Source organism: Mytilus trossulus, chromosome 10 (assembly GCF_036588685.1).
Source record: "Mytilus trossulus isolate FHL-02 chromosome 10, PNRI_Mtr1.1.1.hap1, whole genome shotgun sequence".
NCBI lineage: Eukaryota > Metazoa > Mollusca > Bivalvia > Mytilida > Mytilidae > Mytilus > Mytilus trossulus.
In genome coordinates, this window is record NC_086382.1 from 77,248,417 (window position 1) to 77,273,165 (window position 24,749).

Sequence of the window (24,749 nt, forward strand, 5' to 3'; positions counted from 1 at the left end):
ACTTTATGTTGTTGTGTTCTAAGACTTTATGTTGTATTGTATTGAGACTTTATGTTGTATTGTATTGAGACTTTATGTTGTAATGTATTGAGACTTCATGTTGTATTGTATTGAGACTTTATGTTGTAATGTATTGAGACTTAATGTTGTATTGTATTGAGACTTTATGTTGTATTGTATTGAGACTTTATGTTGTATTGTATTGAGACTTTATGTTGTTGTGTTCTAAGACTTTATGTTGTATTGTATTGAGACTTTATGGTGTATTGTATTGAGACTTAATGTTGTTGTGTTCTAAGACTTTATGATGTAATGTATTGAGACTTTATGTTGTATTGTATTGAGACTTTATGTTGTATTGTATTGAGACTTTATGTTGTATTGTATTGAGACTTTATGTTGTATTGTATTGAGACTTAATGTTGTTGTGTTCTAAGACTTTATGTTGTATTGTATTAAGACTTTATGATGTATTGTATTGAGACCTTATGTGTGGTTCTGAGACTTGATGTTGCGATGTTTTAACAATATATTAATCTATATGATTTGAAATGTATATAAAGGATAAGTTAGGTCAAAATCAACAGAATTATTAAGTAAATCACATTGTCTTCTATGTTCCAGCAAACTTAACTAATCACATTTGAAAAGATTTTATTCATAATTAAACAAAAATATTTCAAAGAATAAAAATTCTGTTTAATTTCTTCATGTGATATTAAGAAAATAATCACCAGTAAAACTGTATAAGTTTAAGATTGAAAGCCTCTGCCCTGTAGCTAAGATATGTATCTCCTAAACTGATAAAAAAAAATCTAGATTCCATATGACAAATCAATTTAAAAACAATATTGTATGGATAAAATTTCAAATATATCTCATAAAAAGAAAATTGAAACACAATCAAAGCAAATGAAATCCCTGGGCTACATTAACCAATGATTTATGTGTCTGTAGTATTATGGGATGCTTGATAATGTACGAGTTTTCTGTTCTTCTTCCTACAAGAACCAGTTAAGGAGACAAGCAAAAAGATAAGACCTTTACCATGAATATTAAATCAATCTGGACATATATTCTTTTCCAATGTAATCATGGTGTAGCCAAAATAGAAGGATCTAATTCAAAAAAGATGTGAGTAAATAATGATCAATGAGACAGTAACTCAACAATAAATCACAAGAATGTGACCATAGTACATAGATGCCCCACTTGCACTATCATTTTCCATGTTCTGTGACATTGGGGTCTACAGTTTAATTTAACATTTAGATTGAAAAGATCATATAATAGCGAACATGTGTACTAAGTTTAAGGTTGATTGGACTTTAACTTCATCAAAAACTGCCTTGACCAAAAACTTAAACCTGAAGCAGGACAGACAGACAAACAGATGAACAGATGAATGAACAAACAAATGGATGCACACACTAGAAAACATAATGCCCCTCTACTATCGTAGGTAGGGCATAATAACACATCTATTTAAAGTTACAATTGCTCATTGTTGAAGGCTATATGATGACCTCATTTTCAGTTCATGAATCATTAATAAATAATTCATGATTTACTTATAATAATTAAGACTGGATTTATAGCCCATATGACTCTCCTTAAATAGTTAAACTGCCCAAGCTAAACTGTGTGGAGAGCAGGGAGTACAGTCTAACAGTTTATAGTCCACAAACCTTTTTTATATATGTTGTTATGAAAACCTAAAAATGTCCTTCTTGGACAAAAAAAATAGAAAACTGTGAAAAGAAGCCAAAATCAGGTGGGAATGGGAGTCATTTGGTGGCCATTACAGATTTATCATAAACATACCTTTGAGGAATTTAATATTCACACACAAATGGCAGATTTTTTCATCATCTATGACAGTCTATTTAATTTATTCACATACTATTTAGGACCCTTTAAGAGCTTGACATACTGTACCAGTCTATTGATGTTTATACTGAGACAAGTGAATATACCACTGAACATGCTAACAGTGTCTGAATGTAAAATACTGAGGCTGTGTTAATGATTATAATAGCTCTGATATAGCACATAAAACATGTATAAAACCAAGCATTCCAAGAAAATAATAATAAGCATGTATACTGTGGATTCATTGATATTAGTTGATATCATTTTTTGTAGATTTCTTCTGAAGAGTGAACCTCAGGTTTAAACTCTCAATGAAATACAAACTCTCACATACTTTGAATATAATATCTAACCATGAAATTAGCTACCCTTAAAGTACTCTAGTTACGACTAGTTCTCCCATGAAAATAGATATCAACAAAGATAAATGAATCCACAGTAAGAACACTCTGGGTAAAATAACACACATATTGTAAATCAACTTATTTCAGTGTCTCTCTCAATTAGAAGAAAAAGGCAAGCGTAAATGGTTACAAATATGTTAAACTTGGATCTTTAACTCATAAACATGCAGAGCTAAATGTGAAAAAAGTATGAGCAGAAATAAATTGATTTACAATACATAGGATGTGACATTAATATTTATGTCATACGAATTATCACAATCAATATAATATTGGATATTTATCATGTTTATAGTTCATCATATTTCTAGTTTTGATAAAATTTAACCAATTTTAAGAACAAAGGACAAGGATGTCCTACAACCCTTACCCCTTGGATCAGTAAACATTCCATAACCCTAACCCCTTGACCCTTCAAATAACAAACACAACAAACAAAAGGATGTACACATCCATTATCAATCCATGAAGCATAAACCAAACTAACAAAAGGACAATAGACACAACACCCTGGTGTAGGCGTATTCACAGTTACTGCAAGCTAGTTCAAAGCCAAAGTTAAAGTAATAGATAGACAATGTTTTTCCTTCATCAATTTATTTTTCTGCTATCTGCTTTAAATACACCCTTGACATTTTCACTGAATTCTGTAGAAATCATTATATTTGCTAGGACTAACAGATGGATAGACAGATAGCATGTAATAGTATGTAAATAAGAAGATGTGGTATGAGTGCCTATTTCAACCATCATATTGAAAAGTAAACACAGAGGACTAATTTATATTTTTCAAGTATGGTAAATTCAAAACAAAGCCTTTTAGATGATTTGTAATAAGTTCATACTTTAATTTTCAGATGTCAAGAATCTGTGGATTCATTTATTTTTTTGGGTAACAATTTTTGTGGCTTCAATACATATTACTGTGGTCTCAGGATCCTTGATTTCATGGTTTGGGAAAATTCTGCAAACATTTTTCCTTTAGATAATTTGTATTTTAGGGACATTTAAATTCAAGCCATGTTAAATATATGGTTTATATATGTATAAAAAAAAAAGCTATGTTAAATTATTATAAAGAGATATATATTTTGAATGTTAATGTCAAATCCTTATGTTATTGAGGAAAAACTGCAACTAAAACTATTACCTTTCCATATCACGGTAACGGAAAATTAACCTCAGAAAACTACTCCTAAAAACAAAGAGAAAACAATAAATATAGCATGGTCTACAAGCATGTTGTACCAACCAACTCATTATTATTTGGACTATCAAAAGTTATAAAATTTAATGTGATAGGCATTGAGTCTACTATGTTGTCTGAAGAATATTTTATGCTCCAAATTAAGGTTACAAAATTTAATACATATAAATTGAATTGAACAAAAAGGAACCTATAATTTCCCTCTGCTTTAAACATTATTAGGTATTCAGTCTTTAAACTGTGGGACATTCAGTCTTCTTTTGAGAAAGAGATTGAATGCTACCAGATCCAACATATAAACAGTTACATATATAGTGGGTGATTTGTCTAGTCTTCTAATTTTATTTTTGAACATAAGAATTACTTTCTAAGCTTGAAAGAACGTGCATATCTCTAATTACCCCATAGAAAATATCAATGGAATTCCAGTGGAATACCAGTTGATTCCACTGGAATTCCACTGGTTTACAGTGACTCATTTGAATTCCACTGGTAAATCATTTAAAACTAAAAATTCCAGTGGAATTTGATTGGTGATTCCACTGGAATGACATTTGAAAATTTTACCACTGTAATTCCACTGGAATAATGATATTTGAAAATTTTACCACTGTAATTCCACTGGAATACATTGTTGGGTTGCATGATTTATCATTTAGATACTGATGGCCATTTTTTTGGGTAGAAAAAGTATTTATTTTATATTCTAATGACTATTCTCAGTACAATTCATTTGTACCTAGTCAAAATAATTATGATGTCTTAATTGAAAGGCAATTTAATTGTTGCTTTAATGACAACTTCTGCAGCAACGTGCAAAGAAAAAAAAATAAATTGCCATTCTGTTCAAAAATGTTTTAATGCATCACCCTTATTTATTTCTTATATATTGAAATTTATCTGAATACAGCCTCTCCCACCATACCGGCCAAATATTAAGAAGACCCAGCAGATTTGCATTATATTAAATGGTTATTCCTTGAAATCGGATACCAGCCGGTATTGTTGTATTTAAATAATTATATCATTATAACTCATTCTCGAAAAATGGGCCTTGTCATCTGAAATGATTTAAAATTACTGTTTCATTTGTATATCTGTAACCTACAAATTGTTCGGTCGATAAAATTCAATCAGGTCACCTAATAGTCCGAGGCTGTAATATCTGTTCACCTGTCAATTTCGTTTCATAACTCTCCTTTTTTATTGCGTTACGACAAGGTGTAACATTTATTCATTACAGCACACGTATAAATGAGTATCATGGGTACCGTTTTAAATGAGAGTAGAACATTTTATCTAATTATTCGTGAAATATCATAAATGTATGGTGTTTTTTTTTTATATTCCTGCAAAATAAAAAAATAAAATAAGATGAAATAGAAGTTGTAGCTGTATTTTAAGATAGATATTATATACAAAACTAAAATTTAAAAAGGAAAACGTATATTTTAATGAAAGTGAAATACATTTTCAAAACATTCTCAAACACCCATATTAAGGGGAAGTAACTCTTGTGATTTTAAATTTCTACAAACCGGCAAACCCCGCAAATCGGCTGTTTCCGTAGTCCAACGGACGACCGGCTTTGAGAAGTTTACTGAAATACCATTACAGGGACGAATCAACTTCGGGCCGATATTATATGGGACGAGATTGACACCTTGACTTAAACGCACTTGCAAATATGACGTCATATGATTACGCTGGATAACAAAAATGGAGAATCCAAACGCAGATGTTTTCAGATAAGTATTTGATTTAACATATAATGATTATGAAATACAATTTGTTGAGGCAATATAAAACATTTAGGATTTTAATCTGAGCAAAACATCAGAAAGTTTAGGCAGACAATAAATTAATGAAGAATGATAAATTGATATATTGTTGTCACATTCATAACAGACATATCGTAATCTGACATGTAAATGGTACATGGGTATATATGATAATCTGATATGTAGAAATTAAATTGTGTGAATAATATTCATCGTAAATTAACTTGGTGAAACGTTAATAATAATTTAAGTCGCCAGTTTTATCTTCAAGGGTTAAAAAGGGGGGGGGGGGGGGGGGGTACTAAATTTGAGTTTAACTTAAACTTCCAATGCAATTTAAGATGCATAATGCTGTTTCTATTGAATTTATTGCTTCATACAATCATTACCTCTTGAACAATTGATTCTTTGTGGATATTTTTGTACTTTTAGGGGATTAAATATGAGCTGCCAGCAATGATATGAAACAGATTTTATGCAGACTCCATTTTAATACCTTTATTCAGCAATTATAGTTGGAAGTACAGAGACAGCAAGTTTTGAATTACAGAAAGGAAGAGAAGTTTATATATCACACATAATTTTTCTATTAGTTAATCAGTTTGTGGGTACGGTTTAAGCTGACCATATAGACACTGTTTTTATTCTACTTATACAAACCATGCAGGACATTTTTCTGTTCATGGATAGGATGTTAAAAATGTTATTTATTTGAATATGATCAGATCAATCATATGATGAATCACTATATTTTGTGTTTCTCAGTAAGTAGTGATAAGGCCAGCAATAGGGCGTATATGTCACATGTAGTTATTCCACTGGAGTTGCAGCAAAATATCACTGGAATTACATTCGCATTCCACTGGAATAATTTGGCTGGAATTCCACTGGAATACAAGTGAAATAACACTGTAATTTCCACTGGAATTCCAGTGATTATCAGTGGAATAATTTGGCTGGAATCCAGTGAAATAACACTGGAATTTTCACTGTAATTCCAGTGGAAAGCCGATGTAGTTCCAGTGGAATTCCAGCCAAATTATTCCATTGATAATAACTGGAATTCAAGTGGAAATTACAATGGAATATCAGTGGTATTCCAGTGTAATTCCACTGATTTTTTTCTCTAGGGTACCTACTTAAATAGTTTGTCTGTACTTCAATAAGAACAATTGACCTAATTATTAACAAAAATTGACCAAATTACTAACTGTACTTCAAGAAGTAGAATTGACCTAATTTCTAACTGTACTTCAAGAAGGAGAATAAACCTAATTACCTACTTAACTAGTATAACTGTACTTCAATAAGTAGAATTGACCTGGTTGGTACAAACACAATATGCATAACATAAAACATGAGATTATATATTAGCTATGTCAATGTACAACAATATCTATAACATGCATATGTATAGTAGTTTACTCTCATGTATATAAAACTTCAAAGATAATATTTACAATAGCATGTAAAAGTAAATAAATTCATGTTTTTAGCTAAAAAAAATAAAATTTTGTTCTATTTTGAAAAAGAAATGTTATAAATTAACATATTTATCAAACAAAATTGTTTGAAGGATATAAAATATGAGAAGGTATAAAGAATTTGAGAAAGATATAAAAACCCAGAAAGTGATAATTTATTTCAAGTTAAAAGCTCAAAGTACTTTGAAGTATTTACAGCCTCTTCAAAAGATCCATGCATCTTCATTGAAAGCGAACGGTTATATCTGTATAGCAATCATTTGTTACACAATTCCAATACTTAAGCAATAATATCAGTGAGACATTCTATTACTCAAGAGATCATTAGTAGAACATAGTCAGCGTTCATGCAGTCAACGATGTAATGTATAGAGTTGTAGGTAGTTTTCTGAGAGAGATAATATATCTTAACCTGATATTGAGACAAGGGAAATATAAACGGGAGAAGAATTCTGTTATTAAACTCTGCATTGGCTAAAATGTCATCATAAGTTCAAATATTTTGGCATAATATGCCATTCATCGTCATTCAGGTTTGCTTGAGCTCAACCTTTATGTATCTTACTGTTGGAAAGGGATTGGCTCATCAGATCGGCACAAAGCACTAAAAACAATCAAACATTAGATACAAAGAAGGGGATCTTAGAGAACTCTGCAGTGACTGAAAGCTAGTTCAAAGTCAATTACAACTTATAAATGAACAATGTTTTCTGATAACCTTTCATAAAAAAATAAATTGGGAATGTGTCCATGGGACACCATAGATGTCCCTGCTTGCAAATTACTTTAAAAAAGGACATAACTAAAGAACAGCAAAAGTTACACTACCCAAATTCGGCAATGTTTCCATTTGTAAAGGGGCATTACTCTAGAAAGGTAAAATTGACGCTACCCAAATTCATCCTTGATTTGTGGTAATAAGCATTGTGTTTACTATGTTTGAGACCAATAAGGAGATGATGTATGATTACCAATGATACAAATGTCCACCAAAGTTCACATGCATAGATTTATTTCAAGGATCAACAAGTTTACATGGATCATATCTAAATTTACTGGCTCTATAAACAATATACCTGTTAAAATGAAGAAGTGATAATTTTCTGAATTAAGGTTTCTACATAATAAAACTTCAAAACCCAAACTTATCTGTCAAAAATTAAGGAAAGGAATACCTACAACTTGTCGCTGACTTTATGGCCTAAGTGAACAATAGAGGCTGTCAAGGAGGAAAGTTCTTTTTTGTTTTATTGAAACAACTTTAAATCTTAAAACATTCAAATGCATACATTTTAGATTAAATAACTGTCTATATGTTATAATATGTATCTTAGATTCAATGTATACCCTAGATCCGATAACTGTTTAATTATAGGTATCATGCAGATACAGTTATTACCATGGTAGTAAATTCTATATGATCTATTGAAAATAATTGACTGATCAATTACACTTGCAACATCTCCTAATCATTGCATAGTGCAGGGATAGAAATAGAAATGTTGTATCCAAATTAAATAAACAAGCATAGTCCTCTTATCTTAAATTTAATTGCATTCTATAAAAGTTGAACGTGTTCCAAACATTCTAAAAGTTTAACAAAATAAAAATTACTTTGTAGACGTCTGTCCCTTGCCTTGTTAAAAAATGTTTGCAAGTTTTTTGTTGAAGAGTAAGGGATTATGAACCGAAAAACCGAGATGCCAAATCCCTTTGTTTTGTTGCAGTTGGTCCCCTGGCCTGTCTGGCAACACAATAAACAAATTACATCACTCATTGACAATCACTTCACTGTCCTCAGTAATAGAAGTTTCCCACAAAAGAAAGTCTGTCCCCCCTGATAATGGTCACATGGATTTGAAATATTTAGACAGCCAATGAAAGAATGACCAGGATAATTAGAATGTGGTGTTTAAAACCTGAGCCAATATTTTAATAAGTGACCATGTGCATGCAATCGCTTGTTCAGATGTATAACAACTCTATAGGTTGCACTTTGTAAATACAGCTGTTTCTCAAAACACGCCTCTTTTGGAGAGATCTTGAATATTCATAGCAAATTAATTTTGTTTACATACTGGTTCCCAGTTATGCTCTCTGTGTTCCATCTCACAGAGACATAACTTGGGAATGTTACCAGTAAATATACACGTGCATATTGTTTACATTGAAATCTGTGGTAACCTTTCATTCGAGGTAGGGGTAGTTAAGAAATTTAGTGTTAGTTTAAACTCTGAGAAGTTCAGGGCATATAATCATTGAAAATATGTGCACAGCCCTATATTTTGACCTTTGAAAAATATTGTGGTGCATATGAACTTTCAATTCTAGGATAAGATTTTTTTCAAAACTTCATAGTAAAAGTGGTACAGTTTTAGCCGTAAAAGGAGTTCCTATGGGAAATTGCATTGTCAATATTTACAGAAATGCAACCTATAAATGCCTGATCAAAATTAAACATGTGTTAAAGCAGGAAATTTAGCTCTCACAATATGGATGGAACAATGCAAAATATGGAAATTGAACATTTTGTACACTTTACAAATAATTTAGTTTGTTCATCTAAATGTTGCACTGGTATCATTAATATTTTTTTCAATTGTTTAAAGATTATTATTTCTTCTAAATGTTAAATTCCACAGGTATCATTAATATTTCTAAGTTGCTATACTGTTCTTAATTTCTTCTAAATGTTTCATTCCACTGGTATCATCAATATTCTTTGTTATATTAGTCAAATCACTCAGAACACAATCTGCATTGCCTTAAAACTATTTTAGTACAATGTTATAAAGACCTTTTACCTCCAATAAAACAGCATTACATCTTGGTTGGAAAAACTTTTTGTTCAAAACAATATGTAAAAACAAATATAATATGCGCTAGAAGTTATAAATTTATGATTATTGTAATAGATAAAATAATCACTATTAGTAATGGTCCCTTTCTTCAAAAATGTGTCACAATTCACAGCTTATTTTATTTATCCAGATACTTTAACTTGACTTAAACCGTGAATATAAGAAGACATGAGTAAACATCATTGAGACAGCAACCCAAAAGACACATAACCAACAATGACATTTAGAGGTCAGGAGTCAGACACAGCTTATTCTATATTTACTAAGATACTTGACCTTGACTAAAACCATGAATAAAAGAAGACATGGGTACTCATTAATGAGACAGCAACCCCAATGACAAATCAAAGAGCAGATTGCTCTGAGGGATACGATTGCCGTTATTTCATTGACACATGTATAGCATGTAGCTGGATAATATTATTTTCAAAACTAATTCAACTGCACATGTAAAATAGTTAAAAAATAGCCAATCCCAGATAAAAGTGTATGAACAATGTAATTAGGCCTATTGTGTTTTATTTTTGTACTATCAATTCCAAGTTTACTTTACACAGCAGTCACTGAGACTCAGAGTCCCTCAGAGTGAGCAGGTGAGAGAAGGTATAATTTCACTTCGTATCTTACCACCTATTTTTCTACGTTAATTCTAGGAGGAACCCCATTCCTAACTCTTTAAATATTTAATTTCCTTTGGGTCAGTGATCATGAATCCTTTCCATACACATTTATCGGTTAAAATTGCGATCGTTTTAAATATACTACGACGTTTATTGACAGAACGAGCTAATACTCGACGTGTTGTGATTCAGAATTCACGGAAGTAAATTCACGGAAGAGACTTCCGGAAGGGAGACAACTCGAAACAATAATATGGAAGACTCCATTTCGCCTGAAGGGGTGATGTGGACATTTATTTTAATTTAAATGATGCATATGTCATGATATAATTTAAAATTATGCAACAACAATAACCCCCAATAGCAGACATACATAGAAAAGATCCCATGAAGTTTTAAATTAATTGAGTGGGGAATCTAGCAACCATTCAATTTAAAACCCCTTGAAGTCAAGAAAACTATATACATGCGCATAATTTCCAAAACAAACCCTGAAGCAAGAACGTTTATTAAATGTTTATTAAACGACCTAGATGGTTCTTTATTTCTTTATGGAAGTATAATCTCAAATATCAGTTTCATAATAAGAAAAACTCCACTTCAGTTCCTATATGATAGAAAAAGATTTATCGGAATTCAGAGAACTCTCGCATTTTATCAAAACTGGGAATTCCCTCTGACGTGTTTCTAAATTTATAAATACACTAAATATAAATACTGCTTAATTCTGATTTTCCGTGTTGTTAAAAACACGCATATAAGTCAAGGGAATTATCAAACATGAAGATTATGAAAAGAATATTATAGGAAAGTTGTTTAAGTTCAATCCCTTTGTTAGTTTTCACCTTTTAAAGCAAGACAATCATAAGAATCTGAGATGTTCCTTAATGTTTAGAATAAAACGATTGACGTGAGGGCAATGCTCTGAGCCACCTGTATAAGTCTACTGATTGCTTGAAAGCAATCGTATCCAAAAAACAACTAAACATGTAGGGTCTATTCTATATTCACCAAACTATAACAAAGATGAAGTATATACATATGAAAAACTAGATCCAACCCAATAAAATCAAACTTTATTGGTTTTAGTTTCATCAACAGCTAGAACACAAACATTAAACTTTTACTACATGTGTTTTCTCCAAATTTGTATTTGTCTTAAATAGTTAAAAATGATATTGCAGAGTTCAAAGTAACAAGAAATAAAGTTATAGAATGAAAGACAGAGTTTTCAGCATGTTTCATTAATACTCTACCTGTTACAAAATCATTTGTAAATAGAATAATAACCTTTATCTCAAGTCATGTCAGCCATTGTTTAAACTTTAAATGGTATTACCTTTGTCTCCAGTTACGACGTCCACTATTTCTTTTATTACGTTTAGTTTTCTCCTTCAGACTTTCCTGGAATCGCTTCATTTTGACCCACTTCCTACCAGCAATGTCATATGTACACCATGTAGATATTATTATAGACAACATTACTATCCAGTTAATAACAATTATAGCTGAAAAATAGGAAAATGTTGGCATGTCATGTCATAATAGATACTTCTTATATTCTTTTTAAGCCATAAATAAATTTATGTAATATTATATAAATAACACATAGCTGAGAGGGTGATAGAGCAGATTGGTACCCCGAGAAAACAGTGTCAACCGCGGCGAAGCCAAGGTTGACAATGCCTTTTCGAGGGGTTCCAATCTGCTCTATCACCCTCTCAGCTATGTGTTATTTAATTTATTATACTGAATGTCCTATCAGTATTCGCTTTTACAGATTACTTTTATTTTAAAAGTATTTTCTATGACGTCACGTTCATAAAAAACGACAAAAGTCAAGCATTTTTATTTATTTTGTTTATTTTAAAAGTCGATAATAAAATCATAGCCAAAACGTAGAACTTAAGCATTGTATAATATTTAATTCCTTGATGTAAATTCAATTCATTGTTCTTTGAATTATCGATTTTTGATTGGTCTAGACGAGAGGGTAACATTCAAAAAAATTGTCACCCGCTCAGTCATGTGATAGAGTAAATTGACACTCTCGTCTTAGCCAATCAAAATATGGCATTTTAATGTGAAGTATAATAAAGACAATTCTTATACAGTTTTATTTTCAAAATTCTTGTAAAAATGATTAACACATTCTCTTACCAGCTTTTTGTGTATGTAACAGCTGACAAAGCAGCCAAAATGGTTGGCATCGTACAATTTTTCCTTGGTGTTTAACAACAATTTCAGCAAACTTGTCTAGAACATGGCAAACAATTTTTATTGGTTGATGAAGCCAAAGTATCCAGAATAACCCATCAACCTTTGGAACGACATGTGGCAATACTGGTCCGTGCGGATAAGAGTTGAACATCATGCCCCAATGGGGTTTGAAACTACATCCTCAGAATTGCATTAAAACTACATATTGGTTAAGTATGACACAATTATGTCAGTTTAAGTTGATACCCCATACTATCATAAAGTTCTAGAATATATATGATCTATCATTCTTTATTAGTTTTAAGATCTTTGAAGTAGATTTTTTTTCTTCAGGTGATACTTTGGAAATATACATACAAAATTTTACATGTAAAGTGAAAAACCTTTAAATAAATGAGTATACTTATTTTGCTACATGAATATCATATATATGTTTGTGAATATCAAACCACTGTGTATACAGCTTCATAAGAAAAATCAGATGCTAAAAAATGATCATGCATCTTACCCGGAGCTTTACATAGAGTGAGCAAACCTCATTTAAATAAAGTGATTTACGACACATTAAATATTTACCTAAAGCAGCTTTCTTAGGAGACTCTGATTTACAGTTCTGGTAATGTTTGACTAACCATAAAATACCAACTATCTGCCACGAAAACTCAAACAGAAGAACAACTGAAAAGGTCAATAAAAAACATGTATAAAACATGAAGGACCACAAGCAATACATACATTATACACTTACAAAGATAGATTATATTTTCATAACTCCCTGAAAACTTTGCTGGAATGAAAATGAATGTTTGAGAAATATCTGTATTTTATTCCATCTGTATATATACATTAATTTCATTCAGGATTTATTTTACCCTCTAGGACTGAAACTGGTGGATTATATATATATGATTCTAATTTCTTCTTCTCTTGCCTGTTCAAAGAATATAACTTTCTGTCGTTTTTTATTTATTAAAACTAGATCAATACTTTAAATTTTTCCACATAAATATGATTTTTTAGCCAAAGTGGAAATTTTTCCAGCCTACAGCTTCTGTGTATTGGACTATGTCTTTAATGGGTTCAAATGATATATATTTGTCATGCCTTTATTCTTAAAATCCTGTTTCAGAATTTTTAACTTTTCACCAACATATATCTTAATCTATCCACAGAATTGTTCATAAAACTTTAGTTGTCCACGTACACCAGTGCATACCATTATTTCATTAATAATTATTTCATGCTTAAAGTCATAAGAAACCTCAAATCAAAAAAAATAATTCATATGATTTTTATAACTCAATGGATAGTTTTCATTATAAAACTTATGTACATATACTTTTTTCTGAAGAAAATTCTTTAATTTATTCATATTTAGAAGAAGTTTACTTTATTTGAATAGCTTCCTTCCAGCAAGCAATTCCCCCGACATATTTTCCGTATGCAAGGTGACCTCAGTGTGACCCATCTCGTAAAAATCCGTTGACCACAATACGCATGGATGTCCTTAAAATAAACTATCATCTGAATTTACACATGCTCAATTTCCATGCTTTTGTGTTTATTTTTCGTCAATTGTTGACAAACAGGTGACAATCGTTAAACTTCGGCTTCAAAACACGAACATTAATTACCTGCCATATTTTCACAACAACACTGACCGATTGAAAAAAAAATTGACAATTATACGAAATTTACACGTAAAAAATGATAAATTCGAGTACAGAAGACTAAGTTTATGATGTTTCTATGCATTGGTGCAAGAATTGGAAGAACATTATTTTTCACCGGTCACTCGTTTCTTATGACTTTAAGTATCTTGTTTTTTGTCTAATTAAAGACAAATGAAGAACTCTACAAAATACAATTAATTGTTTTACTGTCCGTCATACACAGTGAATTCCCAATCATTTACAGAACACAGAACTTGTAAACACCAATACTAATATGTGTAAAAACATTCAATTTATCCTGGAAAATCAATTACTGAATGGAGAACGTTGAACATCATGCCAATTTTAAATGACATTTCAATTTCAATTTTGTAGATCAAGTGTAAATGAGGACAGAAACCACATTAAAACTTTCATGATTTGTGTGGCCAATAACTCAGTATAGAAGTTTTGTCTCTGATTTCTGAGTGAGTTAAGTTGTGTTTCCCTATGGTGAAATAAAACTATATAAGTATCCACTGAAGATCAGGTTTAAGTAATTGGAAGTTATCTTCAGCAAGGTTTGTAAGTTAAACATTTAGCAAGATTCAAAACAAAATTAAAGAATTAAACAGGAAAAGAGCACTTCAATCTTATTTTAAGGTAACATTGAAATGTTAATGATAATCGATGAAGAACATTGGTGAGACTATTAAGTATTTTCTACACTTACAATGCATGGATGATAACAGACTTCCAAAACTATGCTATCGTATGATGTATAAAATGAATGAAAATGGACGTTTAAATTGGTGTTCTAAAGTGCAAAGACTATTATTTTCAAATGGATTTGGTGTTGTATGGGAAAGTCAAAGTGTTGGAGATGCAAAATTGTTTTTACATTTATTTAAACAGAGACTTACAGATATAAACTTACAATCTTGGTCAGATTATATTGGCAACTCATCAAAGTGTGCTTTTTATTCAAAAGTTAAGGATTATATTTGTATAAATGAAAATATACAGAAACTGTCATATAATCTTAGATATGAAATTTTTTCAATTTTATGTTCAAACCATAAGCTAGCTATTGAACAAGGTAGACACGAAAACCAACCAAGGGAAAATAGGTTGTGTAAAATTTGTAATACAAATGAAATAGAAGATGAATTCCATTTTGTACTTGTTTGTCCAATTTTGGCTGACATAAGGAGAAATTTTTTACCATTATGGTGTCAAAGTAATTGTAACAGAGACACTTTAACTAGTCTTTTTAGAACAGAAAATTTAATTACTTTGAAAAATCTGGCTGTATTTTTGAAAAAAGCTAAATGCTGTAGAGAAGAAGTCTTGTCACTATGACTTGATAAAATGAATATACTTAATAAATAAATAAATAAATTTATTACAAATACAAGTTTATAAAACTTTTTGAAAATTAATAGATATATATATATATATGTTGGTAATATGTGTGTGTTGTATTGTTTAATATATGTTATTATTGAACTGTAGTTGATATTAAATTGTGAATTTATAAATGTACCGTGGGCTGGAGGCCTGTTTTTGTACAATAAACTTGATTTGATTTGATTTGATTTGTGAGACAATTTTCCTACAACTTTAACAGACGTAGAGACATCAGTATTTCTAATCAATTCCCCCTACCTCCACTTCCCAATGGGATCAGAAACTCATATATAAAGAATCAATTGTTGCAGCCTTTATAAAAAAAAATGTTTTCATTTTTTTATATAATAATAATAATTTTTTTTTTTTATTTATTATTATTATATAAAAAAAATGAAAACATTATATAAATAAGGCCATTAGTTTTCTCCTTTGAATTGTTTTACATTGTTATTTTGGGGCCTTTTATAGCTGACTTTGCAGTATTGGCTTTGCTCATTTCTGAAGGCTGTACGGTGACCTATAGTTGTTAATTTCTGTGTCATTTTGTTCTCTTGGGGAGAGTTGTCACATTAGCAATCATACCAATTATATTTTAAATAAAAAATACTATCTCAAATTTTGTCATTTCTCCTCAAATTATTGTTATACAAAAAATGTTTTTACAAACAGTCATAAACAAACATATGCCATCACAAAACCTCTTGTTGATATCCCCTCAAAGCTGGTTTGGGGTAATATCAATGACTAAAAAGATAATCAAATAAAAACAAAGATTTGTATTCCAATCAAATGTCAAGTCTGAAACATCATTCAAATAATCAAGATCTAATTTGGTTTTCCACAATGCTTTAATTTAAGTCCATAAACAGTAAAATGATAAACACTCAATAAAACTTGATGAAACCAACAGAGCCATGTAATTAGTTTAAATTGATTATATTTTATAAGGCTGTGTAATTGGTATTAATTGATTAATGACCTAACTAGTAAGAACAGATGTCATTTTATTTCAAGGTCAATACATCACTTAAGACCATCAATCAATGATTTGATGTACAGGAATCTTAAACTTGTAGCTTTAAATGATGTGTATCAATATATAATATATATTAAATACTGTCATTTTATTTTTATGTAAATGAAACTTAAATAAAATATTCTTCTGCATGAAAACATTTTTTAAGTAAAAGACTATGTAATAAATGAAGTACATTGTTCATTAAGATTTCTTTTTTTTTCTCAAAAAAAATTTATTCACAGTAACAAAAGTATCTACTGGTTGATTGATTTTCAACAAGATTTTCTGCAGCCACTTTTATGTCAGTATACAAGATTGAAGAAGCTGGGGTGGAGTACTCAGAGAGGACCATATGGACCTTCGACAGGAAAAAATGAAATCCTAGACTAGTTCAAAAGATTAGTACAAATATACTAGAGTAATATGCACCTGCTAAGGGCACCATTCAAACTCATAACCCTAGTGCTTACTCCAAGGCCCAAGAAAAATATATGCCAGATATATCAGTATTTATAATAAAAGTGAAAATACCAAAACTAACTGATTCTAACATTTCACATTTCACATTCCACATTTCAATTCTCAATTTTGTAAATTCATATTCTATTGAACATAATTGAAACGAAGAGATACAATCAGCAAGTTTTAGCAACTGAAAAATTCTGCAAATTTTGCGGAGACATAGTTCTTAGGAGATGAAGTGCACTTCCTTTTATATTGTCCCCAATACAAAAACCTTCAAGAGAAGTTTAGTATTTTCAATCTGATTAAAGATGATTGCAAATCCGTATTTCTTAATTAATCCAAATAATTTGGTTCATGCCAAACAAATATTGTATTTCTATTCCATCTGTTGAGTTGAGTCTTTTTCAACTGATTTGTATAGTTTGTTCTTGTGTTGAACTATCACACCACTGTCTCAGATTAGGGAAGGGTTAGTTTAAACATATTTATTTAGAGTGGATTGGATAACAAGTTTTGCAACTTATATTAATCCCTCTCCACGTTTGCAACTTATATTAATCCCTCTACACCCTTCTCTTAGGGAAGGGTTGGGATCCCACTATCATTCTGTATGTGCCTGTTCCAAGTCAGGAGCTTGTGATAGTAGTTAAGAGATAAATAAATTAAATAAATTGCAATCATTAATTCAGTGTAAAATCTTTATAAAAGAAAATTCCGCGAAAAAATATTATCTTCTTTGGTGCCTACACTAGGTGACGTCATAGGTATGCTTCCGGCGTCAAACATAAACACTGGGCGTTTTCCGGCTTCTGTGAGTGTGCCGCTTCAGAATGTAATAAAATTTGATAAAAAGAAGATTTTTAGGCGCAATAAGTGAGTTTTTTGTTTATTATTGTAGAAATAACATGTCAATATATTCCGAAATTCAAAATGTCGGCTTCCGGCTTAGTTACAGACAAGGAGATAGAGAATTTTACGCTTGCTGTCATCCAATCAGAACATTTGTTACAAAATAATTGCATTAGAATTGTCATTTGTTGCTGTGTAACTTATTTGTTTTTGGTTCATTATTTTATACATACACTAGACTGATAGTCTCTAGTTTGAATTGTATTACATTTTACATTGAGGGCCTTTTTTGGCTGACAATGCAGTATGAGCTTTGCTTTGTTGGAGGCTATATGGTGACCTATAGTTGATATTTTCTGTGTCATTTTGGTCACTTGTGGAGAGTCCCATTGACAATCATACCACATCTTCTTTTTAATATGTAATAATTAGAGCAAAGCTTTCCAAGTTTATAATAACTTTTAGTGACGGTTGTGGAAGTTTTACACAACATAAAAATAGACTTATGGTTATAGCCTATCACTAATTTTCACTTGTTATAAATGCATCATGTTTTATTTACATTATTTGTCATGTTGCTCATTTTATGTATATACACTGGGATTACACAATGTCATATTTATTATATATGTACTTTATCCAATCAAATATTTGATTCAATTTGATTTGAATGAGAGATTTCATACAAAAAAAAAACACCAGCAAAATATAAAACATTCACCAAAATTTCTGTATTTGAAATCTGAAAGGGCACAAAAATGCAAGAATCATTATTAGGTCTAAAAGTGTCATTTTTCACACTTTTTTACTGTGGGACCCCTCGAAAAGTTTCTGGAATAAATTATTCTGTTTATATGATGTAATCACTAACATAAAATACTTAAAATGGAGACCATGCTTTTATAAACAACTTCAGTGGTCTTGTGACGGTCTTGATTGTGGGAAGGAGGAGGGTTCAAACCAATAGAATAAGTTTCATTAGTATACATTTTGTTTTGTGCCAGTTAATAATTGTATGCATTATTCCATGTTTCTTTACACACTATAAACAACCAAAAATGGAGAGATTAAAGAGAATCCAAGTGTTTCATGATCGTTACTATAACTTGTTTATAAAAGCATGGTCTCCATTTTAAGTATTTTATGTTAGTGATTACATCATATAAACAGAATAATTTATTCCAGAAACTTTTCGAGGGGTCCCACAGTAAAAAAGTGTGAAAAATGACACTTTTAGACCTAATAATGATTCTTGCATTTTTGTGCCCTTTCAGATTTCAAATTTCAAACTTTTTCTCTAGCACAGTCCCTAGATTTGACAGGAACTTACTCATGGTATACATATGCTAAAAATATTATTAAAGAGACTAACGTTGACCTTAATATTCTTTCTACTTGTAAGGACATTAAAGATGTAAATAAAATAAAAAACGATATAAAGTTAAAAATGAAAAATAGATATGAATATTTAATTCAAAATAAATTTCAAAACATCGAAGATAAAAGTAAATTTTTTCTCTATAAAAAACTTAAAAAAGATTACAAACTAGAATATTATCTAAATACATCTAATTTTCAGATAAGGAGATTAATCACTAAATTTAGAATAAGTGATCACTCCCTCTTGATTGAAAAGGGGAGATATTTTAAAATCCCAAGAGAGGAACTTATCGTCCTTCCCTACGCCTATATCACTCTGCTCTGTCGCTCAGTAATTCTCGTATCAAAACTTCAAAACGAGACCAGGCATTATCAGCGACGTCACAATGTTAGAGGAGAAGTTATCAGCGACGTCATAATGCGAGAGGAGACGTTATCAAGCTTGCTTTCGTCAAGCGTAAAACTGTCTTAGGGAGACGAAACAAGACCATTAATAAAACGATAAATAGATAATCGGGTTTTCTAGGTATAGATATCGTAAAATATCAGCCGCTCTACACAATATGAAACTTTTCAGCTCGTTCGCTACGCTCACTCGCCAAAAAGGTTCACATTGTGGCTCGCGGCTGATATTTTACGATATCAATGTGTAGAAAACCCGATAGTCTATACGTCTCTGCCATAAATGTAAAATACTAGAAGATGAGAAACATTTTTTACTATATTGTGAGTATAATAAAACTCTAAGAAATGACTTTTTTCATCACATATGTGCAGAAAATAATAACTTTAATAATTTAAATGAAGAAGAAAAAATTCATTACTTACTAAATCCATCATCGCCTTTACAAACAAATAAGTTAGGATCCTTCTTGAAAAAGTCATTAGAACTGAGGGCAGGGGACTCTTAACAACTTGTTTGTTGTTATAAATTTTAATGCTGTTCATATTTTGTATGTTTAATATGTATGTATATATGTTTATTGTGTTTATTGTATTAATACATGTTGGTCACAAACTGTAAAGTTTATATGACAATAAAATATTTGATTTGATTTGATTTATAACTGATGTATAACCAAATGTATAAGTGAGTTTAATGTGAATTTTCTCATAACTTTTTCTCAAAAATCTGTTCCTGTTTTTTGGGTTTTCTAATTATTGCATCAGGAACTGTCACATTGTAAAAATGCAAAGTATTTTCTGTGGAGTTCATTCAGTGCAAAAAACTTGAAATTTCTTCTTGAAAAACCAGGAATTCAAAACTTAAATTACCTAGTAAACAGATACAGATTCTTGGGAAATGTTTTGTATCCTATTATAGATATATTTGTTAAATACTTTCCAATTTCAACAGTCATCTTATTTTACAGAATTACCACTACCCTTAACATGTCTCATCATTTATTTGTGAAAATTTATCAACATAGTATTTAAATCTGTCTTTCATCTCATTAATTATGCATCGGGTTTACTTCCCGAACTTTGCCGACACAGCGAGTGAGCTAACCAAGATATAAATAGATATGAACACGTGCTTTTTGTTTTCTTACGTATTTGTTAATTACTTTATATTAAACGTACAAATTGGACGCCATTTATCAAATTATGTAAATAAAAAATAAAACAAAAACCAGCATATTATTCCAACCCAAGATTCTATAGCAATGGCGATATTATACACTTGTTATTACATTTGTATGACCAAATCATGCCGATAACGTATACACGTGTTTGTGTGTTGAATAGGGGCCTCCATGAAGGATACACGTGGAGAACAATACTAAATCGTAGCCGTTGATTTCTAATTTCTTCTAAGGTGGGAGAATCCTGCCCGTAAATTTATTAACATAATTTTGAAAATAATGAATACATTGCGATTTATTTTCATATGATCTGGAATTTTTATTTAAATTAAAGTAATGTAAACAAGTTACACAAACCGTCGGCTGCTTTTGTTTGACTTAGCATGCCGATTGCGTCGCAGGTGTTTTGAGTGATTTCAATTATCGATCTCATTGTCGGTTTTTATTTCTAATTTACATTAATTTGTCTGCACCTATTTTTTGTTTCTTTTCTCGCAGAAACTGTAAATTCACGTACCATTTCCGCTATATCATCCCCCTGTTCGACAAGTTTCCCTTCGAGGCACAATGTGCGATTGCGCATTGGGAACTAGAGTTCAAATCGACATAGGTCATATGAATAAGGGCTGGGCTTAACATCGAATTATTATCTATAGACAAGAAATAAATTTAGGTGTTAAACGTTAAAAAGCTTCTAAATGATAAATGTAAAGTAAACCAGTAGTTGTTTTAATCATAATTATTGAACTTTTTGTACAAAATCCGGCATATAGATTAAAAAAGTAATTTTAATGAAAATCGTAGCTACTATCCGTTTAAGTAGTTAACTTTATCACATGGTACACAAATCATTCCAAAAAATCAATTCCCCAGGTGACTTTTAAAATGTAGATATCATTGAAAAAGCTCAAAATTATCTCCCTTTGGTGCAAAAATGCTATTTTTGGCATTAAAATTGAAATATCTTTTTTAACTCATATCTGTATAAAATCAGATTCTAAGACCAACAGATGTATGTGTTCCTTAATCTCTTTGATCTAGGAATGTATATTACACATTTTTTCACAATGGAAACCATTTCTATACCAATAAAGATATACTAACCTAATTTAGTATAAAGCAGATACTGCATACAATCTCTAGGCTCAGCATGTAGAATGGTTCCTCTTAAACTAACCCAGAAAATAATAACTTCTATCACTATGGCAACAGATATCATAACAAGGTAACCAAGGAGATAGTTCTTTAAGTTAACTAGTCCAACAGAGCACGTCTTTGCTGGCTCAAAATCTACAACTCCAAGTATAACAGCTAGTACTATTTCCCTGAAAAATAAAAAATAAAAAAGTGTCAGTCTAGCTACCATTAAAACCATTCATTTGAAAGTACATGTACATTAGAAATATTAAGACTTAAAATTTGGGATAATAGGCAACCTTGAAGTGACAAATATAATTGTCAAGAAGTGATCTTGAAATACAAATGTAACTTCTAGAAACCTTGAAATACAAATGTAGCTTTTAGAATGTTAAATAGCCTTTCTGTCACTGTTATTAAACATCTTCTTCACTTTGTCTCATGTTTTTGTTTCTCCATTGTTGATAGTTGTAGCTGTATGTCAAATTTAAATGGAGGTACAAGTTACAACAGTTAATTTTAAAATGTAAGAAGGCAAAACATTTATAATATCTGCATTTTTAGAAAAGTACTTTTACTTTGTTTTCAATTATAAAGTGACTAGGCCACACTTAAAAATATTTCGTTTTGCCCAAACCCTACCCAAAGGTTGAGACAGTGGGTAGGTACTGTAGGTAGGCATTTTCTTTTTTTTTTTCAAAAAAAAGAAATTATAGTATCAGATGCTTATTAGTCTTCATGCCTATTTGATTAAAAAAAAACTTCTTCAAATCAGGACAATAAAAGAATTTGAGTAGGCAGCTTTTTTCTGGGTAGGTAGCGTTTGGGCAAGCAAACCTATTATTTATTATGGCCCTATATTCCTTGAAAAAAAGTACTTCTTGAATGATTACTTAAAAGCATGTGTATATACTTTGCCATCAATAACCTCGAGTCGGTTTCACAAGAAAACTTGTGACTAAGATTATTAGTAAGTTGTTTTGTGAAACTTACTCCTGGGCATAAATATGTAAGCTACCCATTTTAGCTTAGAAAACAGATTGTAAGTACTTGGGGAAAAAAGCCTAGTGTAATATTTCCTTAAAGCCCATATTTAGATGACTTCTACCAGTAAAATCAATTAGTTCATGAAATTTTTCACAAAATACTTATCCACAAGGACAATTTTTTTTTATCATACTATCTGTTGTATAATCAATTAACCTAATTTGACCACAATTGTAATATAAATATTAAACTGGAGACATATATCATACCAATCAATAGCTTCTGTGGAAGGAAGGAAATTCTATATGACTATACTCAGAAATGCAAATAACACATCACGTGAAGACGTAGTAGTACACACTTTCTTGCTTTGATTAAAATTAGGCAAAACTCTAGTATATTCTTATCCTAACCTTGATTTTATCCACAATTTGCAAATAATTTCTTGTCAAGTGGTAAAAAAAATTAAAAAAATTAAAAGAGATAGTGTGTTTGTTTTTGTGGTTGAGTATATTACAGATTACCATCAGGTGAGAGTGTTTATTTTTCTCACCTCAAATCTGGTTACACTGACTTAGATCAATAAATACATCATTAATCGTGATTCATTCCAAATATAACAATGCTTAAATTTACAAAAATCAAATATCAGCTAACTCATCCGTGCATCATTACAAAAATCCATCATACAATATAACTGAAAGCTCTTGTCTCAAGGAGCTATATATCAGGTTTAGTGATATATAATATATTTAACCCTTCTAAACAAATTTGTCTAAATGCATGTACAAAATGTCTAATACATGTACTTAATACAAAAGTTAATAAGAGATTAGTGACCACAAATAATACTGCAGACTCATTAAGAGTCGTTGAATACAAATTTTTGTGGATTTTGTGGGTACCGAAGACCACAAATTTAAATGTTCAACGAAATGCAAATTTTCTAATGGAATGAACATGTATGCAGATTTTGCCAAAGCAATGATATTAAATATCGATGAAAATGCAAGTTTTCCTCACTTTTACCTTATATTTCCATTGGTATTATTTGGATCTCAAATCAAAAGTATGGAAATCTAGAATCTGTTTAAATTTTGATAAATGAATTTAAAAGCTTTTGAAGACTTATAAAAAAAAAATGGGTGTTATGGCGCAAAATATGTTGTCCTGTATTAGGCCTAAATTAATATATTCTTTGTTTCCCCAATCCCGACCCTGCCAAGCCCACACAGCGACCAAGCTATAAAAAATGAGCAAGTGAGAGATTTAATTTCAATTAGACAGTTGCGCTCCACTCTTGTGTGCCCTTATTTTAATTAAAGAAATCCTTAAAATCAAAAGTGATATCAAACCATTCAAATAATATCCCTGGATTGTTAGCATTTGTATTAAATGAAAACAACTCTAAGAGCAAATCAATCAAAATCATTGGAAACAACAGTAAACAATGAATGATTTTCACCATATGAATCGTCTTGTCAAGAATCATTAAAAAAAAATGTTCTTTATCAAATGACTCATGTATCATTAAATTTCTAATCAATCAGGCTGAATTTGTTATGGTATATGAATTGATTTATTAATAGATTAGTTAATGAATGAAATAATTCCAATCATTCATGTAAACAATTAAGTGGTAGTACATTAAATAACTGGACAAACAGTAATTGGTGAATCAGTTTGTCTAGGCAATAAATAGCAGTATTATCATAATGTTTCTAAATGAAGTAATGATAAAAAGGCCAATCAGTGAATGTCCACTAATGGCATGGAGAGGAACCATGTTATGCAGAAGGACAGATAACTAATC

General features: G+C 30.5%; 1 protein-coding gene across 1 annotated transcript in view; it reads right to left on the minus strand.

Annotated features, from left to right (window-relative positions):
- Window positions 1–24,749, minus strand: part of LOC134688595 (diacylglycerol lipase-alpha-like) — a 74,964-nt gene that overhangs the window by 46,463 nt on the left and 3,752 nt on the right. Inside the window, exons 2-5 of the mRNA XM_063549407.1 lie at window positions 21,917–22,137; window positions 13,026–13,127; window positions 11,569–11,737; window positions 3,427–3,471 (exon numbers count right to left, since the gene is read on the minus strand). Of these exons, the coding sequence (XP_063405477.1) occupies window positions 3,427–3,471; window positions 11,569–11,737; window positions 13,026–13,127; window positions 21,917–22,137 (537 nt within the window). The remainder of the gene's footprint in view (window positions 1–3,426; window positions 3,472–11,568; window positions 11,738–13,025; window positions 13,128–21,916; window positions 22,138–24,749) is intronic.